Source organism: Tachysurus vachellii, chromosome 1 (genome assembly GCF_030014155.1).
Source record: "Tachysurus vachellii isolate PV-2020 chromosome 1, HZAU_Pvac_v1, whole genome shotgun sequence".
NCBI classification, from domain to species: Eukaryota; Metazoa; Chordata; class Actinopteri; order Siluriformes; family Bagridae; genus Tachysurus; species Tachysurus vachellii.
In genome coordinates, this window is record NC_083460.1 from 13,971,114 (window position 1) to 13,995,910 (window position 24,797).

Consider the following 24,797-nt stretch of genomic DNA (forward strand, 5'->3'; position numbering starts at 1 on the left):
GAGGACTGGAAGACACACAGCCTGAGTTTGAGCTTTTACGTCTGCCAGTTGATGTTACGAGCTCAGTTTGACCACATTTTCCTGTTTTTTTTCTTCTTTGTATTTGTTCTCGGCTTGTGGCGTTTGCCTGAACAGCCACTTCCTCGTTTCATATCGTGTGTTACCATATCGCGTGTGAAAAAGTGAACGCTGAAGATGATGAGGATCTGTTTGAGTTTGTCCTTCGTGGAGGACAACGGTTAGGAATCGTGTTGCGAAAAAAAGAAAATTCACAATCGATTTGGAAATATCAGGAAGTGACATGTTCTAGAGAGCGAAAGAGTGGAAGCTCTGCGAGCGAGCAATGAAGAGAAGCCACCAGTGAAGAGCTTTTTACTGAATAATGAATTCGGTTTTCTCAACCTAGAGCCTGAAGACCCGGTGTGTGTGTGTGTGCGTGGAATAAACCCAGGTATATAAGGTACACATCCTTCCTATTTCTTATTGATCTTTGTTTCTGTGTGAAGTTTCACCTCTGTGTAGCAGCGTCTCATTGTGAGAGCGAGCGAGTCCGCTTCAGAGCACGGCGCACTTGCACCCCTGATGACTGCGGGTCAGGGTGTGTACGTGACCGGTGTGTGGAATGTGCTGCCCTGCGATAAGACTGGTCACAAAACCCAGACGCTTTGTCTTCGGGGGAATAAAACAAAACAAAACAGATTCTCATTTTCTTATTTAGCTTTGTATCAGTGTGCTGTGTATCAGTCATTACTCTCAATAAGGCAGAGAACACTCGCGATTTACGTTTACGTATCAAGTTGTTCTGTTAGAATTAATCATTGACGAGTTTTACATACGATACGTTGAACAGCGCTGTTGATTTCTGTATGCTGATTGGTCCGTGTTAAAGTGCTTGCCATAATACGGTAGAGTTTCTATGGTAACAGCTCATTCACAGGGATTGTAAGGACTTGTCTATGAGTGTGTCTGCACTTTGTAACGGTCAGAGGTAAAGATGTAATTTTTCCAATGTCGTCAGGACCAAAAAAGTCACCTTTTATTTATTTATTTTTTTGTCTGATTAGCTTCATGAGGAAAAAACATAGAGGCTGGTGATGAAACTAAGGAGTTAGGAGTTTTTCACTGATTATATGAGGTTAGGCATTTCTTACATCTGTTACACCTGTTTGTTTATATGGAACGTCGACGTCCATTAACGAGTCCCCGTGAATTAGCTGTTACCATAGAAACATAACGTATAACTTATTAGACTGAGCATGAACAGGAACCTGTAGGTGTGTAGAACATCAGATACAGGATTCAGATTCATGCAGAACAACGCTGTGTGTGTGAGTGTATGTGTGTGTGTGTGCGTGTGTGAATGAGAGTGTGAGATCCAGCCATGGAGTTGTTAAGTGTGAATTTTCTCTGTAATGACCGCTCATCAAATCCAAAGTGAAATGGGGAAAAAAAAAATCTTTCCTGTACCAGCTTACTTTCTATTATTCTCTGTCGCCTCGTCACTCCCGGTTCCACTCAGCTCTGCTCTCCTGCAGTAATAGACAGAGCTTACTGTCTCAGTCAGAGTACGTTTAAAGTCACGATGCACTACAGAAATAAAGGAATTATGCAGAGTTATGTTAAGAACCTGTAATCCATCAGTATGTACAGGAGGCTTTCAACTTCAGAGGACAGGCTGGAAGCTTCCAGGTCTTTGTGATTGACAGAAAGCAGGTACTCTTAGGTACACCATGGACTTGTTCTTCAATTTACCATTTCTTGAACCTTGAAACTTGACTGAAAACAACACCATTAAAGAAAAACAGGTTTGGACGACCTCTAAATTTTACTCTGAACCGTTTGACACTCTTTAGAAGATTTATTTTAATGTAAATCTCTAACAGTGTTTCCCACCCAGAAAGGGTTCCAAGAAGAATTTATTTCCAGAAGAACCCTAAAATTAAATTTAGGTGTTTAAATACACCTTCCAAGAATTGATACCCTGATAGGAACATGAATTTTTTGGCTGTCACTCTGAAGGAACTGTTAAAGGTTTGGCGTAGAGCCGCACAAGAGTGTTTTCCTTTCAGAAATGTAGAATGTTTTTCAAAGGAATAGTTAAGTATATACCATACAAAAGGTTAGTCTTAGACAGCGATGTTCTAAGGAGCTTTAGAAACCTTAAAGGTGTCTCCCAATCCAAAACTAGAACATTTAATTTTTATCATCACACCCTCCAGTATCACCCATATGAGGATGGGATCCCCTTTGAGTCTGGTTCCTCTCAAGGTTTCTTCCTTACCATCTAAGGGAGTTTTTCCTTGCCACTGCTGCCTGAGTCACCTCAGACTTGCTCATAGGGGATATATACATACACATTGTGAACTAAATCTATCTAATATTAATCTTGAATTTTGCATTCTACACCATCCAAAATTTCAATAGGGTTCTTCAGTTGTCATCCTTTTTTGTGTTTTCGTGTAGAAAAACTCACAGTTTTGGGTCTTCTGAAAGGTTTTAATGAGAACACTTTACAGAAGAATCCTTATTGATTATCAAGCACCATCCAAAACGACAAACTTAGAAGCTACAGCCTATAAAAGGGTTCTCTGGTGGTCTCTCTGAGTGAACCATTACGTTTTAAGTAGAACAGGATAAAAGTGTTTCCCGTTCAGATAAGGTTTGTAGGAAACAATTCTTTGTTTGTCGCTCTGAAGGAACCTTCACAGGTTTGAACCCTACAAAACACGTTTCCTTATCAGAAAGGCTTCAGAGTGAAAAGGTTGAAGAAACCCTTATTGCTTCTAAAGTTTATTAGAGTGTACTTCCTGGTGGTAAGCATTCATCCAAAAGAAATCATTTCCATATCACAACAAAAAAGGTAGGATCCTCAGTTCTTGTGGAACCGATACAGATTCAATAAAGAGCCTTAAAACTGATTTCCTATAAGAAATGGTTCTAATTTGAATTCTGTTTAGGAACCCGTTTAGGTTCTACATTTAGATCCACATTGTTCTGTGCAGTTATGCAGTGAACAGTCACGAACCTACGTAACTCGGTCCTAAGGAAGAGATTTTGTAAGTATTTGTTGGCAGAGGCTGGTGTTGGTGTGGTGTATATCATTGTGTGGGTGAGTAGCAATCATCTGCAGAAGGTCATTTGGAGGTCATTTTGAAAAATTGTTGAGGCGATGCAGCAAGCAGGAAGATCAATAGGTAGCTGCTGGCTAGAACCTTTGTGAGAACTTGTTAGTGTGTGTGTGTGTGTGTGTGTGTGTGTGTGTGTGTGTGTGTGTGTGTGTGTGTGTGTGTGTGTGTGTGTGTGTGCGTGTGTGTACTTGAGAACAGCTGTTGCAGTCTAATGATCGAAAGAATTTCTGGGATGAGATGAAGAGGAAAGGAGAAAAAGTGGAGAATATTTGCCAATATTAGTATATTATTGAATTCTCCTTTATTTTACACCGCAGCTCTGTTACATTCTGGTCTCTGATTGGTCAGAAGGTGTTGGTTAGGAGTTTACCTGCAACATTGGTCATAGGTTAGCGTTTCCATAGCAACATTTATAGCTTCCGTGACGTCACTTATACTGTATGTTCCAATAATGTTCTTGTAGCTAGGAGCTAGTGAGTAGCTAGAAATTTGCAAACCCAACACATTGTTCCACATAATATAAATTCCATTTATAAATAGATATAACCCCAGGCACAACAAACTGAAGAATGCAATTCTGAAATCAAAAATACCCAAAATATCCAAAAGTATGTGTACGCCTAAACACCACACCCATAGGTGATGCTTCTACAAACTGCAGCCAAAATGCTGGAAGCACGCAATTGTATAGAATTGCAAAATACACACTTTTAGCCTTATACTGTAAATGCGGTAGCCGTTTCAAATCGCTGTTTATCTGCACATTTACTTTATGGCTTGCTTGTGGATTAGTTGTTAATGACTTTGTTAGTAAAATATTCATGTCAACTTGCATCAAGTACATAACAGATTGTAGCTAACTGCATTTTTATTACATCATTTTGTTATGACATCATAATGATATAATAAATCATAATGATGTAATAACTTAAATAACAATGATGTAATAACATCATTTAAGTTATTACATCATTAGAATTTAAGTTATTACATCATTATTATTTATGTAATTACATCATTATTATTTAAGTTATAACATCATGTTTTAAGTTATTATAACAAATGATCTATGCCATTTCATTTCATACACCTGCTCACTGGTTCCTCTGCCTGCTCAGAGATGCTGCAATCCAGACAAATTCTATCCACATAAAAAATACATTAGCATGAATAAGTCTCATCTTTGCAGTGAGGTCACATTTATAATGAGGTCCCTAATGTTTTATTGTTGTTGTTGTTGTTTTTGCTTAACCTCATTACTCAGGTCTCAACACACACTATAAATGTATGTGACAGGAAATCCAATACAAACCCCTTAAAACAAACACAGGGTGACATCTTGGCTTATCTACACACACACAGTGTATCCTGAAGTTTCTAATCAGCCATTGTCATGTTGCTATGGTTACCAAAAGAGCAGTTTTAACTGGGTCTTAGCCTAAAAACTTTGAGAAAAGTAAGATGTGAATCTCAATGTTTGAGCAAATTAGGATGTGTGACGTCTAAAGGACGAAGCTGCATCTCTTTTTAAACAAACAGGAAAAAGATCAAATATTAAGGAAAAAATGATGTTTTTATTCATTATACGCAGATGAGATTTTAGAGAAGGAGGAAAAGAATGAGTTAGAATTTGCACCCACGTTTGTTGGGATTAATCCTTTGGGGTTTTTGTAGTTTTGTTGTGAGACTGCATGCACTAAACGAAACAAATATTTGGTCATTTTAAAAATAATGGATAGATATTCGAAAGATTTGAATGGTCAGCTGTAGAATATCTCTACAGAACTTTTCTTTCTAAGATCATTTCAACATCATAAAAAAATCTTTGTTTGCTGAATGTTCAAAGTCAGTGTTTGTATTTAATGAACTTGAAATTCTCAAAAAAAGAAGAAAAAAAAAGCTTCAGTAGAATCATCTTAAAGTCGTCCACTAATAATCTGAGCTTTGTTTGTTTGTTTGATTGTTCGTTAATTTTTATCCATTATTTGAGTCCCTGTTAATGAACTGTTACTATAGAAACAACATTGTGTTAACTCTAGTCCTGGAGATCCTCCTGTCCTGCACATATTAGTGTTTCCATTTTAACTCCTACAGGGCAGTTAATTAGAAGATTGGTTGAATCCAATGCAGGGACAAACACTGATGTGTGCAGAACAGCAGGTTCTTCAGGACCAGGACCAGGGTTTGGAACATATGATATAGAGGTACATTATTGTTCCTATAGCAACAGGTCTTTCCTGAGATAGAATAAATAGGCTTGTAAGCGAACAGTGGTTTATCTTGGACGTATTTTTATGGACTTTAATTATATCTGTAAATTAATAACATAAAGTACATGTTTTTTTGCTGGAAGAGGAATAAAACATTCTGTTGGTAGATCAGTTTCAGGCTGGAAACCGTGACTGCACCTCATCACACCAACCGGTTGTTGATTATTTTCTTATAACAACACCACACTTCGCTAGTCTGTATATCCGAGCCTTGCTGAATAACAGCACTAGTGTTTATTACATCCTGCTGGCTTTTCTTCGTCTGTCTGGAGATAAGAGCTACAGTACAAGAATACATAATACAATTCTTGTTATAAGAACACAAAGCAGAGAGCTGGGATGCATTTATCCATGTCACCGGTTTCTGTTTATGACCTCGTATAATAAAATGAACAGAATGGGTTACTTCATATTTCTATGAGACTTTATTACTTATTAATATCTTACATGATACTATACAATATTTGAATCTGACTTTAAAGCAAAAAATTGATCTTGAGGTGTGTCTGTTGTGGTTGATATTTATAAATGAAATGAAATGAAACTTCCGTAATGATTCATGACATATTTTCTATACATATTTCAGCATGATGTGCAGGATAATGTAATTATACTTAGTCTCGTCACTTAGCAAAAAATAAGGTACATAGCATCACAGCCATTTCACAGCACGATACAAATCTTATGCTGTATTACGTGAATTGATATGAGGAAAAATCGACCAAGCGAGAGATAAGATGAGACTCGAGGCATTATCCAGGCACTGAGAAAGAGCTGGCTGTTCGTTATGAAGTCCCCAGTTACTTTAATCGATACGATAATTACTAATTACCTTGATTCCAGCTCTTCCCTGCAGACTTGCATCAATTTTTCCTTTTCAGTGCTGAAGTTATCTACGATTTTGTCCAGAAATTATATTAGAGCAAACGTAACCCACCTGTTGGCGATGAGTGAAAGGCAGAAATGATTGAAAATCTTCACAGTTAAGCAGCAAAGGAGAGAATTCAAGGCTGTTTCACCAAACAAGTTCATTCTTTTCATGTCTACTTATTTTGAAGGGTTTGTTTTTTTGTTGGTGAACAAAAGTAGACCAAAGTTATTGGTGAAGTCATTTCATTTGCAGTAGTTCATGATTTCAGACCATGAATAACTTCAAAAGTGCGATGAACGTAAACAAGATGTTCAATTAATAGCTGTTAAGCCTCTCATCAATTCCGGCGCAACTCCACCCGCAGCTCCACCCTGAAGCCCATCCACAGCAGATCTCCCTGAACGTCTTCCTCATCTCCTGACTCCTGAAGGCGTAGATGAGCGGGTCGATCACAGAGTTACACATGATCAGAATCAGGTACATGTTGAACTGTGACATGAAGCAGACGCAATACGGGTTCCTGGGGCAAGAGATCATGAGGATGAGGTGGAGAAAAAATGGAGCCCAGCATACGACAAAGACTCCGAGCAGGATTGTGAGCGTCACGGCGCCCTTCATGTTGGCCGCCTGCCACACGGGGCCGTTTCCTGGTAAAGCGGCGATGCGTTTCATGTGAAGACGCGCCAAGAGGAACATGTGAACGTAAAGCGAGGCCATGAGCGCCAGCATGGTGAAGAACATGCTGATAAGGCAGATGAGGACCGTAGCGCTCTCCGAGTAGATGATGAAGAGCACACCGGACGCTGAGCAGAAGCTCCAGATGCATATGATGATAAGTGATGCCCTACGCTGGGTCATGATATTGTGGTAGCGAAGGGCATAGAAGATAGTGACGTAGCGGTCCACAGCAATTGCCAGGAGACTCCAAATGGAGGCCAGGAGTGAGCTGCATATCATGGAGTCAAAAACGTTGTCCATGCTTTTCACAACATCTCCGGAGATGGTCAGGTTGCCGCTGGTGATCAGCGCCATCACAGCCGTTTCCGTCGCATTCGATACGCTCACCAGAAGGTCTGCCACCGCCAGGCTGCAGATGAAGAAATACATGGGCGAGTGGAAGTTCTTGTTCTTAATGATGGCCGCGATTACCAGAATGTTCTCAAGAAGGCTGACTAACCCTAGCGTGATAAAGACCTCAGTGGAGATTAACAGTTGCTCATAGCATCCCGATGCAGAGTTTCTTTCCCCAGAGGGGGCTTTGCTTCCAATCTGCATGGCCAGGCTGTGGTTCCGGTGGCCGTGGTGCAGCCCGTGATGTGCTGAGATGTTCATTTCTGTAGGATCTCCTCACCACCGTCCCCCTCTTTTCATCTTATTTTGTTTTCACGTTTATTCTACACTGCGAGTCTCTTCTGCGTCTTCCATCTCCATATGAGCTAAAGAGATCTAAAGAGATGTTTTTTGTCTGTGCACAGAGGTCTCTCTGTCATCCTCGAGCGTGAGCAAGCTTTCCAGCTGCTATTATTTAACCCTCACACACCGTCCTTCTCGAGCGTGACGACTCGAAAGAGCAGAGTTCTCAGAAAAATCAGGAAAAAGCAGATAAACACAGAGACTCTTAAAAGAGACTGTTGATGATGAAGACAAGAGAAAAAACTGAAAAAAAGAGGAAGAAGAAAAATAAGAAGAGAAGATTCAGGACTCTGAGGTAGGAACCTGCACTCCTTAGGATTCCTTTGGCAGATTGATACTTTTCTTCTTAGCTTCTGTTCTGCACTGTGATCACTGACTCCTCCTCTAGCTCCAGCATCCAATCACAGACTGTGCAACAAGGATGAACTGCACTAGATATATAAACAAATGAATCATTATGATTCATTATAATCTCATACTCAAAGCTTTCTGATCGATTCAGGATATTATCTGCTTGCCCATGTCGTTATTTTTTCCCTCTTTTGGCGATCGTGAAATGCTTTAACGAGATCAGAGCACTGCTGATCCCAGACCTGTCCTTCTCCTCTTCATCGTGCCTCATCGATCACACAGCTCTCGTTCGCCGTTCTTCTACCTCTCTGTGTGAAAAGAAGAGATTAAAGCAAGGACAAGTGGCATTGTCGATGCAGCCCCTGTCCCCTGTCTTTTTCAGCTCTATAGGTGGCTGGACCTTTATTAAAGTGAGTGAAGTGCTCGTACTGAAAAGACACCATTGATTTTAGTCGTGTAGATCTGGAATACAGCAAGCAGTTATATCGAGAGAACGAAAGGGGAGGGAAAAGGTCATGCTCTAACTATAATAAAAATACATTTAAAATAAATAAAAGACTATGAGAAATCGATGCATATTAAGTACGATGATCCTTTAGGATCCCTTTCCATACCAACCAACCATTAATACTTTATAAATAATTAACAACGTAGCTAACGTATAATAATAATGTTTTACAAGATAAATAATCACCTGCTGAGTAAAATGAACATGTTGGTGTCAGAATTCAAAAAAGAGCCTGAAGCAAGTCTGAATGTGCTGATTAATTTCCTACAACAGCATCTTTGCACCGTTGTTCGCTGTAACTTAAATCACAGGTCATTTTCAATGCGCTTGTTTATATACGTTAGCATTTCTATAGCAACAGCTCATCCATAGGGATGTGTAAATAATGTACACGGACGCTCTGTGCGATCTTCGACCTAATTAAATAAACATGTTGATATTTAACACGTTTTCTTACATAAATGTTTATTCGTTGCAATTTTCTGTAGTTTAACGAGTTATTGAAGGAGTCTCCGGTGTCAGAGTTTCAGGACAGAGAATGATTGAATTCGCCATCCGTGTTTGTTTTTATGCTCGTTTTTGGTCATGGTCTGAATATTCGAATAAATGCAGTATGGCATCAGTGCAGTCCAGTGCAAAAGTTTGTATACCTTAAGGAAACGAAACAATTGTTTTAATAACGTTTGATGGATCGGATCAGGGCTGGTTCCAGCCAATTATGCTAGGGTGAGCTGGTACAAATAATAGGTGGGCAGTCACTGGTAGTGCCCCCGACATCCCAAACCCACCCCTCTGTCACATGCCGCTTTCCAGGTGTTAAAACCATGTGAAGTATATACAACATCCTTCTCAACATCCTTCTCTGCATGTATCCCACAGAACGTAGTGAAAAATATAAGCGGAAAATATTACTAAAAGGACGCTTTGGGTAATTAGCTAATATTGGATGGGATAGGACATTATTCAGATAACGCTAACCACCTGGACTGGGGCTGAAATAGATGAGAGATGGGTCTGCTTTGGGTCACTTGTTGAGAACAGGGAAGAGCAGTGCTTGTGGAGGGTAAACTGGAATTAGCTATGCACTAGCAACAGAGACACATCTAGTACTATTGTTCACAACTGCAGACAGATCAATCGCATAGTCAGAAGTTAGAAATCATGCTGCCATTTTTTCTGTTATTTTTTACCTTTAAAATAAAAAATCTAACTTTAATTGTTAGGGCAAGACCCAAATGTTGGTGGGCTAATCATACCCCTGCCCGCTGCTGCCGCCAGCCCAGGATCTGATGCTGTCATAGGTAGCAAGAAAAACAGACAAACAGTGTAAGTTAGAATATTAATCATATTAGCAGTTCAAAAGTTAGCACACCCTTGCGTATGAACGTGAGTAACCTGTATATCCAGTATTTCTCTCTACAGCAATATACCTCTGAATTCTGTAATATTCAATACTTCTGTTCCTTTTCAATCATGTCTGAAGACTGAATGATTCATGACAAAATAATTTTACTTGCCATCCAACAGTACTTTCTTTCTTTTTTAAACTGAATAGGAAATCAGTTTCCCCAGAAATCATCCTGCAATCAACCGAAAAGAAAAGATCAACTGACAACAACTTATTTTGCCTGTGTGGCAAAAGTAAAAATACAGTAGCTTTCTTTTTAATGCATGGACCACAGATACAGATCTGTTATCCTGGTTGAGCACAGGTTATTGTGTCAGTCATGTGTTTATTCCTGTGTATCCGTAATTATAATGTCCTATCAATCAAAAAATGCTTTATCTACACATACCTGACATAACTGAGACTCTCTGCACGCTGTAGTGGAGGCAGAGTTCTGCAGTCACTGCATGATGCTTTGCATTTCCTTGATCTCTTTAGTAACAAAGAGAGAACCAGAGATAGACAAACCAGTTTTGTATGTCTCCATCGCACACACGTACACATACACACACAAACACACACATTGCAGTAAATACTGGATAAACCAGCTTGTCTTTGTTCCTCTGTCAAAAACAACAGATGATTCATTTTGTAAAAGCATTCTTACTACAGACACAATCAGGTTTGGAAAGGAATCAGCTTCAAGAATTCAAGTGTTTTATTCCTTTTACATCACTAGATCATTAAATTTGCTTGCTTGGAAAATCGCTTATTTCCGTCCTACAGTCGTTCCCTCACCACTTCTGATTATCTGTCGCTCTTGAAGTTAATAATACAGAACGACACACTCCATACTGCGTAAACCTCTCTGCCCCGAAGAACCAGCCATCTATATTAATGCTCTTGTTACCGTATAGGTTACTGTTGCTATAGTGACTGCTCGTCCACAGGAACTTGGACATTATGTACACGGACTCTCCGTCTGATCTGCACCTGATCAGATGAACACATTGTTATTCAACAATGTTGGACAAAACATCTAATCTTTAGAGAAATGAGAAATGCGTATGTACGGAAGGAGTCTCCAGTGTCAGTGCGTTAGCAGTTGGTTTTAGCCTAAGAAAAATGCATGAATGTTACAAAGAAATCTTCGCCAATGACATTTAGTCCCTGTCGATGAGCTGTTGCCATAGAAACGTATCAGAACGTGCCGACAATTCAGAATGACGATTCAGCATCACTGTTTTGGAACAACCTCACACTTTCTTCCCGTCCATCAAGTTCGTCTTTCCTTTTGTGCTGTGCATCCTGTCTCCTCCCCTCGCCTATCTATTTCTCTCTCTCTACCTCTCACGGCCGCTCTTAAAAAACATAACCATCAATTATCCAGTGCTTTTACCTGTTTAGAGAATATATTTTCCGAGTTTAAGTGCATTGCAGGGACACGGGGACTCGTGTCCTTTCAGCGATTTGGATTTCCATTAAGTTGGAATAGCCATTAAGTGACGCAGATTTAAAATGATTTGTTATATAAGTGATACTGGGGAAAATGTTTGATTCATGCAGCTTTTATTTGCCAGGGGAAGGTTTGTTTGTGTACACAGCCACACACACACACACACACACAAAAGCAAGCGTAGGCAAAAAAAAAAACTCAATGCCCTTAGATAGCACGGCCCTTCTGCCTCAGGATGATAGCACAGGTGAGCGGCACGCCCATCTTTTTTTTTCTTTTGGATGAGGGATTAGGTTTCAGCTGGATAAAAGGGGAACACTGCATTCTCAGACAGACTTATCTCTTGACTCTAAACACTGACAAGTTAAAACCATCCATTTGCGGCTAAGCGGTGAGTTCTTGCTGTTATTTTTTATACTTTTGGTAGGAATATATATATTTATATTACAAGTGTTGGCACACAATACTATCAGATATTTGACTGTCTATCTATAATCTTGGAATATCTTCTCATAATAAGTTTATAATAAGAGTGTATGGTGGTGTTTTATATGTGACAGTTTTAAGTGTTTGAGGTGTTTAAATATAAAAGCAACAGCAACACAAATGAATAAATGTTTAACGATGCAGAGCGATATTTAACGATATTTAAATTGATTGATCTCATTGTTAACATTATTTAACAATTTTGTTGTTTATTCAGAATTCATTGCTTTGCTTATGTCAAATCATGAAACCAGGATAAAACAGATGATTATTTAAAATGAATTCAATTATTTCGTATTTCATGTTTTACAATTTGGGAATTTTAGTATTGGGCAGCAGATGCATGCAGGTTCAGGATTCCAGGTTCGTTCCTGGAAGTATTTTTGGAATACTGTCTGCGTGGAGCTTCATTCTTCCTCCCCTCGTCTTTGTCAGGTTCTCCAGTTTCAACCCACCTCCCAAAAAACATGCTGGTACATGAATTGGTAACTCTGATTCCCTTTAGGTGTGATTATGTGTGTGATCAGGCCTCCTGATGAACCGGTTTCCCATCAAGGGTGTGTTCCCACCTCACGGACAGAATATTCGCTAGATAGGGTCCAGGGCCACAGTGACCTTGACAATGTTAAAGTACAGAACACAACTGAGTAGAAGAGGTGAAATGGAATAAAGTAACAAGTCCCTAACAACCTTAAACTCCAAGAAACCATGGAACATTCCAGTCTCTTTTATCATGGCAAATTATAGTAATAATTTTTTCAGCCTAATCTCCTCCTGAGTAATAGCGGAAAATTAAATCAAATTTGGATTCAACCTTTTCTACTGCAGACAGGCCTTTTTTATATCAGTTTTCAACTCAAATTATTTCCAAGATTTAGCAGAAACACTTCATGCCTTTTAGACGAGCTTTTCTCAAAGCCGTCCTCTGAATGCCTTTGTTCAATTCCCACCTCGGTACTCGGGTCTGGACATGAACGCCGAATCTATCTGTTAAATTTGAGTGTGTCTGAGGGCCACAATAAGTATACTTCTAAAAAACATGAGGTTTCGACTTCAATCAGGCTTGCATAGCAGGAGACAGGTTTTCAATTGGTTCTAAATGGAAACCGCCTACACTGTCAGAGAGCGGAATGGAAAAAATAGGTGTATTTTTTCTGAATTCTCTTTAGAACGGTGTCTGACAAATTACAGGGATCTGCATATAGATGAAAATAAAAGTCAAGGGTGCATTATCAGGCCTTGTTTACACTTACAGTGCTACAATTGTTTGCATTTTAATTGATTTGTTTCCCTATCGAAAACCCTACCTCTGTTATCTATCTATCTATCTATCTATCTATCTATCTATCTATCTATCTATCTATCTATCTATCCATCTATCTATCCACACAAAACTTTATGCAAGCTTACTTGATGTTTTATTTACAGCAGCAAGATTTCCAGCAGGCTCAAACTGTTACTCGGTCGGCTGTGAGCAGTGAACAGGAATCAGAAAACCTTTAATCGCTTATAAAAAAAATACAAAGCTGGAGGAAGAACGATAAAAGACATGACCCAAGAATAAAAGTAGAATGTCAAAGACACCAGCAAAAAAGAGATAATCAAAAGTCTATATCTAACAGCAGGAGAAAGACATTTTGATAATTAGCATATTAGCAAATGCTAATTGATCATTTTTGCTACTTTCCTTTTTTACTTTGGAAAAGTGACTCACAACAATCTGTGGATGTATTATATGCATGACAATTTCCTTCCCAATGTTCAATGCCTATAATCGTTCAAGTGTCCAAAAGAAGCAAACTTTACAGTCTTTTATAGCCATATATTGTGAGTAGTCCAGAGTTCCAGCGTTCCAGAGCTCTGCCTAGTCACCACTTCCACTATTTCCACAAGGAACTTCTCACTCACTCACTCTCACTCATTTTCTACCGCTTATCCGAACTACCTCGGGTCACGGGGACAAGGAACTTGTTTTTTTTTCTTTCAGAATAAGTACTCTACAAACACTTGCACTTAATTTGTACGGATATATATATAGTGCTTTTTGTGTTTTTTTCTATTCTATTGTGCTTTTAGAATTCGAGCATTTCAATGGAAATCAGAGAGGATATGAATGAACAACTCCTAAGCTGGAGCAAGCAGGACGGAGATCCCTTCATAAATGCAGAGCAGGCTGACAGAAGCTGTGGCGCCGACAACTTCAGCACCGTCCACGGAAAAGGTGAGGCGTGTCACGATTAACCGGATGAGAAAGTACTAAACACCTTGGTTCAGCCTTCACTTCAATACACATCTGTCAGCGTATTTCTCTCTGTGAGGCTGTGGTTGGTTGTTTTTTTTAATTGGAAATTTTATTTCATGCCAGCAGCAGGAAATAAATCGCTCTGTACGCATGGAGCTGCGTCCAACATCTCATCTTGCTAGAGAAGATGAAGATGAAGGATGTGATCATTATTATTTGAAAAAGCTACATGCTTCTGAGATGATTCAGTGGCCAGTATCCAAATATCTTTCGACTGCTGACTCTTCAGTTTATTGAACTCTACTTATATTTGTTTGCTTACACTGATGTGAAACTTGTTCGTCTGTTATCGGCTCAATATTAACCAGCAGTGTTTGTCCATTTTTGACAAGCCGTTCTATTAATTATTCAATCATATACTGTCGAAGGTTTGTGTGATCGATGATACGGATAGCTGATGTGTTACATAAAATAGCGTTCCAAATACAAGAGAAAAACAAAAGGACATCTGCGAAGCCCGGTGTGGTTTTGGACAAGCTCGGCTTAGAATCCCATGAATAAAAATGCATGCAAAATTGATGAGCTGTGAGACTTTTATCTCTGTGCATCTAATAAAATCAGTTTAACGGTCAAATATTTAAATTGTGACCTTGTTGCAGCAGCATAATAAGATCTGACATGACAGTAAATATGTTTTTATTTTATTCTTTGCTTGACAGGAGCTTTTATTAAATCAGCGTAGAAATAAGGCACGTTTTATGTCATACTGTATGTAAAGTATGAAGATTCTAGCTCAAGGGGTGGCAGCTTTAGAAACCACACCTCCATTAGCTAACTAACTGAATGACACCATTTGGTCGTTATCAATTTTTAAGTACCAACAAAAACATGGAAAATGAATTGAAAGTTCTCTGTACTTCTCTTAGATCTCCTTCCTACAGAGAACGGTGAGGAACTGACCAAACACTTCCTGAAGGAGCTACTGAACATCCTACTGGTGTACATCAGCAAGTCTACGAACCGCAGCTCCAAAGTGCTGGACTTCCACCATCCACACCAGTTGAAGGAAGGACTGGAGGGCTTCAGCCTGGAGCTTCCAGAGCAACCGGACAACCTCGAGCAGCTGCTGGTCGACTGCAGGAACACACTGAAATATGGAGTTAAAACAGGTTCACACTCCTGCTGTACATAATGCAACGAAGCCTCACCTTTGTATATTCTAAGCTGAGTTCCCATCCTCACCATCCTTATTTTTTTCTTAATCTCCAGCTCACCCAAGATTCCTCAATCAGCTCTCAAGTGGACTGGACATCATCGGATTGGCAGGAGAATGGCTCACGTCAACTGCGAACACAAACATGTAAGATTTCAAACATGCTCTGGTTAAAAAAAAAACAGGAAAAGTGTGAATGGTTCTCAAATTGGTTTATACGATTTTCTTCTTTTGGAAAAGCACTAAAAACCAACAAAGGTGCTAAAAAGCCAGCATCAATCCAAATATAATCATGATCCATCGTGATCCTATCAGTGTTTTTCATCTTCCATGTATACAAGCAAAGACTGTTATCAGGTATAATATACATAAAGGAGTCAATCTTATTTAGACATAACTAAATTATGGTTATGAATATTTTATAAATTAGGCAGAACTAATAGTGACCTCAATGAGCCCTCAAAACATAGGAATATTGTCCAAAACATAGGAATATTGGTCCTGAGAACATACGGTCAGTGTGAGTGTGACTGTGTGTATGCAGCTTCACCTTTGAGGTTGCTCCAGTGTTCGTTCTTATGGAGGAAGTCCTTCTGAAGAAAATGCACTCCATCATCGGCTGGTCTGAAGAGGAAGGAGATGGGATCTTCTCCCCGGGTAACATCACAATCAATTACTGCTGATTTATAAGATGCAGGGCTGTAATGTCCGATAGTTTATTTTTCCTTGTTGAATTGTCTTCTTTTTTTCTTTTGTTGTTTCTCAGGTGGTACGATATCGAATCTCTACAGCATCCTGCTGGCCAGGTATCACTACTTCCCCAAAGTCAAGACAGAAGGCATGCATGTGCTACCTCGCCTCGCCCTGTTCACTTCCTCACACGTGAGTCTACACGATGCTATTCTATACTCTAATTTATTTCTATTGTTTTATTCTTCAATGCAAATTCATTTTATTGTTACACATACAGTACTGACTATTCTATTCTGTTTATCCTATTCAAACTCCTTTTCTTCCATTCTAATACATGTTTGTATTCAATTCTATTCTAAGTGAGGTATTTTCTTGTTCTCATCTATTTTATTTACATTCTATTACAATCTGTTTTTTTTGTTTGTTTGTTTGTTTGTTTGTTTATTTGCAATTTCCCTTTTCTATTTCTGGTTTTGTGGCATATTCTAAGCCCCTTTGTTTTCTGTCCAATTCTGTTCTGTTCCAGTTGATTCAGGATTACTATTATTATATTCTATTATGTTTAATCTGTTCCATTCTATTTTAATATTTATTTGAATGCATTCTGCTGTGACTCGTTGTTATATTGTACTTCATTTTATTGCTCCATTCTGTTCCATTCTATTGTGATTTTATTCTATTTTAGTGTTCTAATTCATTTCATTCCCCTATTTTATACAATTTTATTCTATTATGGAAAAGCACAAAATAGCAGTAACTAAAACTTTGACCTCATTAATCTTGCTGTGATTTAAAGTATATGATTTGTCTTTTGGCTGGAGGATGCATTTTCTGACTTTCTCTCTCTCTCTCTCTCTCTCTCTCTCTCTCTCTCTCTCTCTCTCTCTCTCTCTCTCTGGCACGATAATCCACATGAGGTTATTTATCTACTACACCTTTACTGAATGTTTGTCTAACATTCATCCCTCCAGGCCAAAGAGCTGCATGATTATCAGAGCTGTACTGAATGTTATTAAATCACATGTCCAGATGTTTTTACTCTCTGCTTAAGTGTTCACCTTCTACATAAGCCATACATTAGCAATAAAATCCAAATAACACTCTATTTACCTCACAAATGCTCTTTTCTCATTTTATTCTTCTTCGGCATAACTTGATTTATTTCTACTCTACTCTATTTTCATATCTGTTCTAATATCTTCTTATCTATTACCATTCTGTTTCTACTCCAATTCTGATCATTGTTGGCCTTTTTTTTTGTGTTCTATTCTGTTCAATTCTATTCATTTCTATACGCACACTGATCATAATCTTTTCACCTCAGGCAGATTGCATTACCACGATGCTATTAACAAATAATCATTATATTGTATTCTACACAGTTCTATTCCATGATATGCTGCTCCATTATCATGTGTTGTTCTACTCTACTTTATGACTTTCTACCTTAGCCTACATTTGATCATGTGCACTGATGTGATAGTGACTGAATTAGATGCTGATCGTGTTTGCTCCATTTCATCTTTCCTTTGTAGAGCCATTATTCAATCAAGAAGTCTGCAGCGGTTCTTGGTATCGGCACTGAAAATGTCATCGCTGTGAAGTGTGATGAAAGGTGAGAATTGTGAGGCCTGTGAGTTTCTGTACTTCGGCTCGTAGCCACAGTGTAAATGCTAACGGTACACTACTTATGTCTGTTTGTAAGGGGCAAAATGATTCCAGCAGAACTGGAATCCAGCATCATGGCAGCAAAGGCCAAGGTGGGTCAAAAATGCTAATATGGCTAACAAAGAGCAGAAGCTATTTTAGGGTAATGAAGACATGTTCATGATGCATTTTATGTAGGAAAATGGTTGGGTTTTACTTTGGTGTTAGCCGTATAAACCAAATAATCAAAATAGTCTGCATTATTTGTGTATCTGACATGTACTGCGACAGAGAGAGAAGATTATTATCATCATGCTTGTGGGTAATTAAGTATTAGCATTGATTTGCTGCTAGCTGAAGAACTCTGATCTGTTTCCACAGGGTTTGGTACCTTTCTACGTTAACGCCACAGCAGGAACCACGGTCTATGGAGCTTTCGATCCAATCACAGACATCGCAAACATATGTGAAAAATGTGGCCTGTGGCTACATGTCGATGTATTTACCCAAGCCTTATACTTCTCCATACATGCTGAAGAACAGTATAATAAACATGCAAAGCATTGACATTTATCACAGGTAGCTTTTAACTCTTACAGGCAGCTTGGGGAGGTGGATTACTGCTGTCCAAGAAGCACAAGACCAAACTGCAGGGCATTGAGAAGTAAGAGCATTTAACTTTCTTTAGGTAATTTCTTTTACTTAACATCTCTGGCTTTGGCTGGAGGTTCTTTAAAATATATATTACTACATATGAGTTATGTAGTATTTATATACAGGTTTGAACAGTAGGACTATCAGACAATAAGTGTTTATAATGTATAATACTATATTTCTTGAAAATTAATTGTTAGTTTAGATCCATAAATAAGGCAAGTGAAAGTTATCTATCTATCTATCTATCTATCTATCTATCTATCTATCTATCTATCTATCTATCTATCTATATATATATATCTATCTATCTATCTATCTATCTATCTATCTATCTATCTATCTACATGGAGAGTCATCTAGCCAATTAAATTTAAAGTCATCAGTTTACTAATCAGATGTATGAAAGTCTGAAAGAAGTCAGAAGCTAGAGTCGCTGAACTGCAGAAGTTTTCAGTTCTGCTACAGTATTTACGAGCATTTGAGTCGACATGCTTAAAATACCATGATGACAAAACCTTCTCTAGCAAACCTAAATTCTTTTTCAAATTAGTGTACAGTCTTAAGCACAGCTGCCACCCTTATTGCAAATGAACCTGTGCTCTGAATGTAAATGGACTCTTCAAGCAAAGAACCACAGAAGTCAGGAGTTCTCCTGTTGGTGTAAACATTTGGTCCCATTTTGTCCTAATCTGTCTTAACCTTTGATTTGAATCCATCGTTTATGTTTTTCTGATTCAGTTATTCATGTCATAATGAAGGTTTTCCTCTATTGGCTTATCTCGAATTACCATACTTATATTTTATATAGTCTGTAAAAGCAAACGCTGAACTTCACGACTTAGTTAAGGACATTTATAGGAATCTATCTGTGACCTTGTGGAATGTATGGGACATAATTATCATTACTCTCTCTCGACAATCAAAACCCATTTTTTAACAGATGGAAAAGCACAAGCTAGAAAAGAGAAAAGAGAGATGAAACAGGGCAGAAAACTAAAGCAGAGGACCTTGATTTTGTCTACATCCACCTGAGTCTTTTCATATCCGTGTTTAATATCTAAATGAAGATTATAAATTTTTAAAAACAGATACAGGATGACGACTGACGAGTGGTGAAGGTTCACCAAAGGTCACACTGGATTTGTATTCATTGTCATTCACACCATTCAGTATCATTCATCACACACATGTATAAAATGTCATCATGCGGTGATTGAGAAGGCGCATGGTAAAACCGGCCGTGGGCGTAACGAACGGGGAGTCGTCGTCTTTTTCTGTAGAAAATTCTTTTGGTAGGGAAGAGAATCTAACAGTAGATATATTACACAAAGCTGAAATGACACAAAATAACAGATCGACATTAAGATTTGCACAGGGGTTTACAAATAAAACACTATGCAAGTCGAGTATTATAGACTGGAAACAGTTGAGTATTATGAACTGTGTGTAACAGTGTGTAGTTCCACATCATCCTTATTATTTCATCAATGAGGAAATTTTTTTCTTGTCAAGCTTACTGATTGTTTGTTGTTTATCTCCTCAGGGCTTTTTCCATCACCTGGAATCCTCACAAAATGATGGGTGTGCCGCTGCAGTGTTCTGCCATTCTGGTGCGACAGAAGGTCAGTCAGCAGACGTTTGGTTTAAACCTGATTCGAAACCACACTTTAGATCAGATACTTAACGTAGCTGTGTTCCGATGTCAGGGTCTGTTAGAGGCGTGCAACAACCTGTGTGCCGAGTACCTCTTCCAGACTGACAAGCAGTACGACATGTCTTACGACACCGGAGACAAGACCATCCAGTGTGGGAGACACGTCGACGTCTTTAAGCTCTGGCTCATGTGGAAGGCTAAGGTACCTCTAAGGCATTATCTTTCACCTGTAAATAAAAAAAAGATAGCATTTCCAATATGTACTGAGAGGCCTGTTTCCATTAAAATGGATGTACGGATTTAGCATTCTAGGGTAAAGATAAATACTAAGTGTGCATGTAATCTTTTCCAGTCTTTAAACAGATGAGCAGATACAATTTTTGTGTCGTCTTAGCTTGTTACTACACTCATGCTTCATAGACCATGTGATTTACTGTTCGGAGAAAAACACACATCCAGTTTTTCTATTTGGTTTGCAAATCATTTATTTTACTAATGTATGTAAAGCATCCAAGGCCAAATCCACAGCTAAAAAAATAACAAAGTGTTGTTAACCCTGGTGATGTCCTTATCCTAATCTGAACTTTATTTAAGAGTAAGATTTACCTTACCGAAATCTTTCAGCAGCTACGATATAAAAATCCACGTTATTTATTCATTTTTATCGAAATGGTGCTGGCACAAATTTGTTAAATAATAAAAATCAAATTTCCTTCTTATATCTTAAATATAAGAGAACATCTTTTCTTGCTCAGTTTTTAAAATTCCCAGAATGCAATGCAGCTACAAACGTTACGTCAGAAAGCTGGCTCGGATAGTGAGCTGCATAATGACTAGCATGTTGGCCCTAAAGGCTAGTCGGAAATTGCTCCCTTTAGGAAGAGATGAAGCAAGTAGTGTGGCCAATATCAGTACGTAGCCAAACTGCATTGTGGGTAACGTAAGAAAATAGAAAAAACTTGGAGCCACTGAAAATCACATATTTATTATAAATATTGATAATCTCAGGATGTTTGAGATTGAACTATTTATCCTGTTGAGATTTATCCTGTGGCACTAAGTATTTTAAAACAAACAAAAACGGCAGGTGGATATTAAGGTCATTGCTTGGTCAGGCACAAGAACAGAAGTTGGAGTAAATACTAGAAATTTGACTTGAAAATCAACGCAAGAAATAGTAAATGGAGAAGTAAGGGATGCAAAGAATGTGTAGGAAAAACAAGGAACCAGAACACAAGAAACCCGGGATGTGGAACATTAAAGCACGCCTTTGAATGAAAGATTATTGACTGTAATTCTAATTATTTTGATATTTAAAGATATTCACATGACATTTTCTATGCCGTATGGGATTTCTGTATAATTGTTAGCAAACCATTTAACATCAATGTATCTACTATAGATGTACATAGTCAGGAAAGTGACACTGCAGAATGATGTCATTCAGAAGACTTTAATTTTATTATACAAAACAGCTTTTAGAGCACAAGTTGCACAGTTTGAGTGTTTGTGCTGCTTTTATGGAAATATGTACCAGCTGTGTTGATGCCTGGATCCTAAAATAAAACCTAAGTGAGAGCAACTGTGTTATTGCTTCAAGTCATGCACAAAGCGTTCTGTCCTTGAGTATATTTCTTGATGATCTAATGTACTGGTTGATATGTTTCACACATTCACACTGTGCCTCAGGAATATTCGTCTTCCAGACGTTCCTGCTTTACATACAGGGTCCCGGGAACAACATCAATAACATAATTACATGTGATGATTAATATTTGCTTATTACACAGCGCTTGAAAAACTGGAAGGAATAATTTGATAAGCACAACCTTCCAGCAGGGAGAGATAAACGTGTAAAGGTGTGAACGTGACTAAAGAAACTGATGTTCATTTATGAGCAAATGCTTTTCAGGGATCAGAAGGTTTTGAACTGCAGATCAACCACTGCCTGGAGAATGCTGAGTATCTTTACTACACGCTGAAAAGCAGAACAGATTTCCAGCTGGTCTTCCAAAACAAAGTAAGCTACTACTAGCTCATCAAGAAAGAATGAACGTGCTGTTTGGGTGGGATGGGCATACTCATGCTCCGGGTGTGTTTAAAACTACCCAGCATGAGATTCACACAGTTCTAATATATCGCCTGTGTATTAACAGAACAACACGTGGTGTTTAGAACACAGTATTTGTATACCACGCAATTTGAGCTATAGCTCAGGTTTCATGCATGCAAACAGCCTTGATTTCTAATCAAAAACTGTGTTCTTTTAATTTTAGCCTTAATTTGCCTGAAATATCTGCAAATCTGTCCTGGTTCCATGGTGGAAAATACTTGAGTAACAGTAATTTGTTTCTTCTAGATTATTCTTTACAATTCTCAAACATCATAAAATATCGTTATTTGGTTCCTTTGTTTTTTCTGAGCAATTAGCTTGCTAACGGTTAGCTTGCTAATTAAATGTTACAAATTAGCTCATTAAATAAGGTAGCTAGCCAGGCAAGTCTTGGAAATTAGCTTACCAGAGTGGCTAGCTAGTTAAATTGTAGTTTTCATTCGTAATGTGCCTTAGTTTGTACCTTAATTGTCTTTATCATTCTTATTATTAATATTTCCTGAGTTATCACATGTCTCGTTTGGTGTGAGCAGGAAACGATTCATCTTTTTCTTTTTTCTTTTCAGCCTGAACACAGTAACGTATGCTTCTGGTATCTGCCCAGCCGAGTGAGGAACATGGCCCCAGGTCCTGATCGAGACAGAGAACTACATTCGGTGAGAGCAATTAAATCACTAAACCTATTATCCAAAACTACACAAAATAATGGAAAGTGAAAAAAAATATACTTGTTTGGAAGCTGACAGGAGCATAAAAAATAATCTGTATGGCCTGTAGAGTATCAGTGTTCCCACAGACATGCTACATAGCACAATCTAACACCACCCTCATTTTTACTCACAAAACAAAAATAGAGATAAACAATACGGGCACGTCGGTGCATTCCATGCGTTCTGTATAGTATTTGTCAAATGAACACATGCACAATACCACCATTATTAACTAGTTAGCCAAGTTTGTAAATTTTGTAAAAGAGAGAATTCATTTACATTTAAATTTATGGCATTAAATGTCAAAATATGGCAATACGGTGCTTTGAAGTCTCAATGAATACATCAACAAAGACAGATGGGTTTTGTTGAGGAGAAGCTGAAATTAAACTCTGGGTTTTTTTTTTCCAGATCACTCCAAAGGTCAAAGCCAAGCTAATGGAGAAGGGTGTGGCTATGATCAGCTACCAGCCTCTGGAAGAAAAGCCTAACTTTTTCCGTTGCGTCTTCTCCAATCCAGCCACACAGAAGCAGGACGTGGACTTCCTATTGGACGAGATCGCGTGCCTTGGAGCTGAGCTTTAAGCACAAACGAGTCAGAGTCTGAAGCTCGCATCACTGTTTATGGACTTAGAAATGATAAATATTATTCTCGGGGTATAATATAATAAAGAAGTTTTCGTGTGTAGCACAGAGATAAAGTAATTTGCACGACTTTTGTTACGTTGTTCGTTTCTGGGAATGCTAGAATATTCAGTATGAGAGAGTGTAATATAATTAAGAACACACATTTAACTGGAGTTGTGGACGTGATGTTTTTTAGTATGCGTTGATTTTTCTGCTCCTAAAATGAAATCTGAATTGAATTCCATCTGCTATAATTCACTATCTCACTAATAACTATCTCACTTAACTAGCTATTATTAACTAGCTAACTATGATAGACACTTTAAAGCACAGATCCACTTTAAGGCAAGCCTCGAATGCTAGAACAGATATTATCTAAGGGTTGTAGCATGACACACTGCTACACAGTGATGACTTAGCATTTCATGGGTGTCACTTTAAACCCTGAGAAATGTCTCAGAGCGACACCTCGGTTTACTAAGAAAATATTTCACTAACTATGTAATAAAGTGAAGCATGGAGTTGCCTGAAACTTAACTTGAGGCCGTACAGCTTTAAGTCCCCTATGTGCACTTTTAGGATGTAGCGCACTATAACAAATATTATACATAATGTGCACTAACATCTTGTTAGCTGATTAGCTAACAGCTTATCTTAGCATAAAGTTTCCTTTAAATAAGTTATGGGTTGTGTTACAGGAGGAAGATATGTGTTGTGAGTTCAACATAAAATGCTAAACTTAGCAATAATTCATAACAATCTTTCTCATTTGGACTCAAACTTCATTTGAAATCATTCGTGCTTCCTACTGGGTTGGAGCTGTGAAGGTTTAAGGGATTGTGTGGTTCTTAATAGTTCCTGATAACTTATTTATTATTATTCTGGTGCTAGTCGTCTACGCGTGGGTTTCAGTTGTGTTTAGAAAAAACTTGAACTTATTTTCAACTGTAATGTGAATACTTATGCAGAAATAGTAAGGATGGTTTTTGGTCTATGAAAAGCTTAGACTTTGTGTTAGTCCTGTGAGATATTCTAGTGAAACCTAGTGCAATTCATAAACGCGTGCACACCAGTACTGTATGTGCAGTTAGCGCAATGTGTGTGTCTTTTATTTATGTGTGACCATTGGGAATAATTTCAAATCATTTTTTGAAGGAAGGAAGGAAACAGAAGAAAGAAATAGATTTGCTTAGGTGAAAAACAGACAAACAAATTAAAAAATCAAATACAAATTTTAATTAAGCAGAATATGAATGGATACACTGGATTGGCCGCTTGTTTTCTGATTGATTTGTGATGTGAAAGTAAAACAAACTAAGAAAGTAAAAAAATGTACAATTAACATTTAACATTAAAACATTTAACAATTAA

General features: G+C 38.1%; 2 protein-coding genes across 6 annotated transcripts; one reads left to right on the forward strand and one right to left on the reverse strand.

Annotated features, from left to right (window-relative positions):
* Positions 1–256: 256 nt before the first annotated feature.
* On the forward strand, positions 257–24,797 carry gad3 (glutamate decarboxylase 3). Of its 5 annotated transcripts, none has more exons than XM_060873538.1 (15): positions 257–451; positions 13,947–14,091; positions 15,039–15,281; positions 15,382–15,472; positions 15,870–15,982; positions 16,092–16,207; positions 17,554–17,633; positions 17,724–17,778; positions 18,047–18,163; positions 18,265–18,329; positions 19,866–19,944; positions 20,029–20,178; positions 21,889–21,996; positions 22,656–22,745; positions 23,211–24,797. In XM_060873538.1, exons 2-15 carry the CDS (start codon positions 13,962–13,964, stop codon positions 23,382–23,384), a joined length of 1,611 nt encoding a protein of 536 aa, XP_060729521.1. In that variant the 5' UTR covers positions 257–451; positions 13,947–13,961; the 3' UTR covers positions 23,385–24,797. The 5 variants fall into 5 exon arrangements, with proteins under 5 accessions (XP_060729521.1, XP_060729513.1, XP_060729527.1 ...); XM_060873530.1 differs by having other exon boundaries at positions 258–460; XM_060873544.1 differs by lacking the exon at positions 257–451 and adding an exon at positions 11,642–11,775.
* mc4r (melanocortin 4 receptor) lies at positions 6,150–8,062 on the reverse strand. The gene has a single exon (XM_060873573.1). It carries the CDS (start codon positions 7,599–7,601, stop codon positions 6,585–6,587), a length of 1,017 nt encoding a protein of 338 aa, XP_060729556.1. The 5' UTR covers positions 7,602–8,062; the 3' UTR covers positions 6,150–6,584.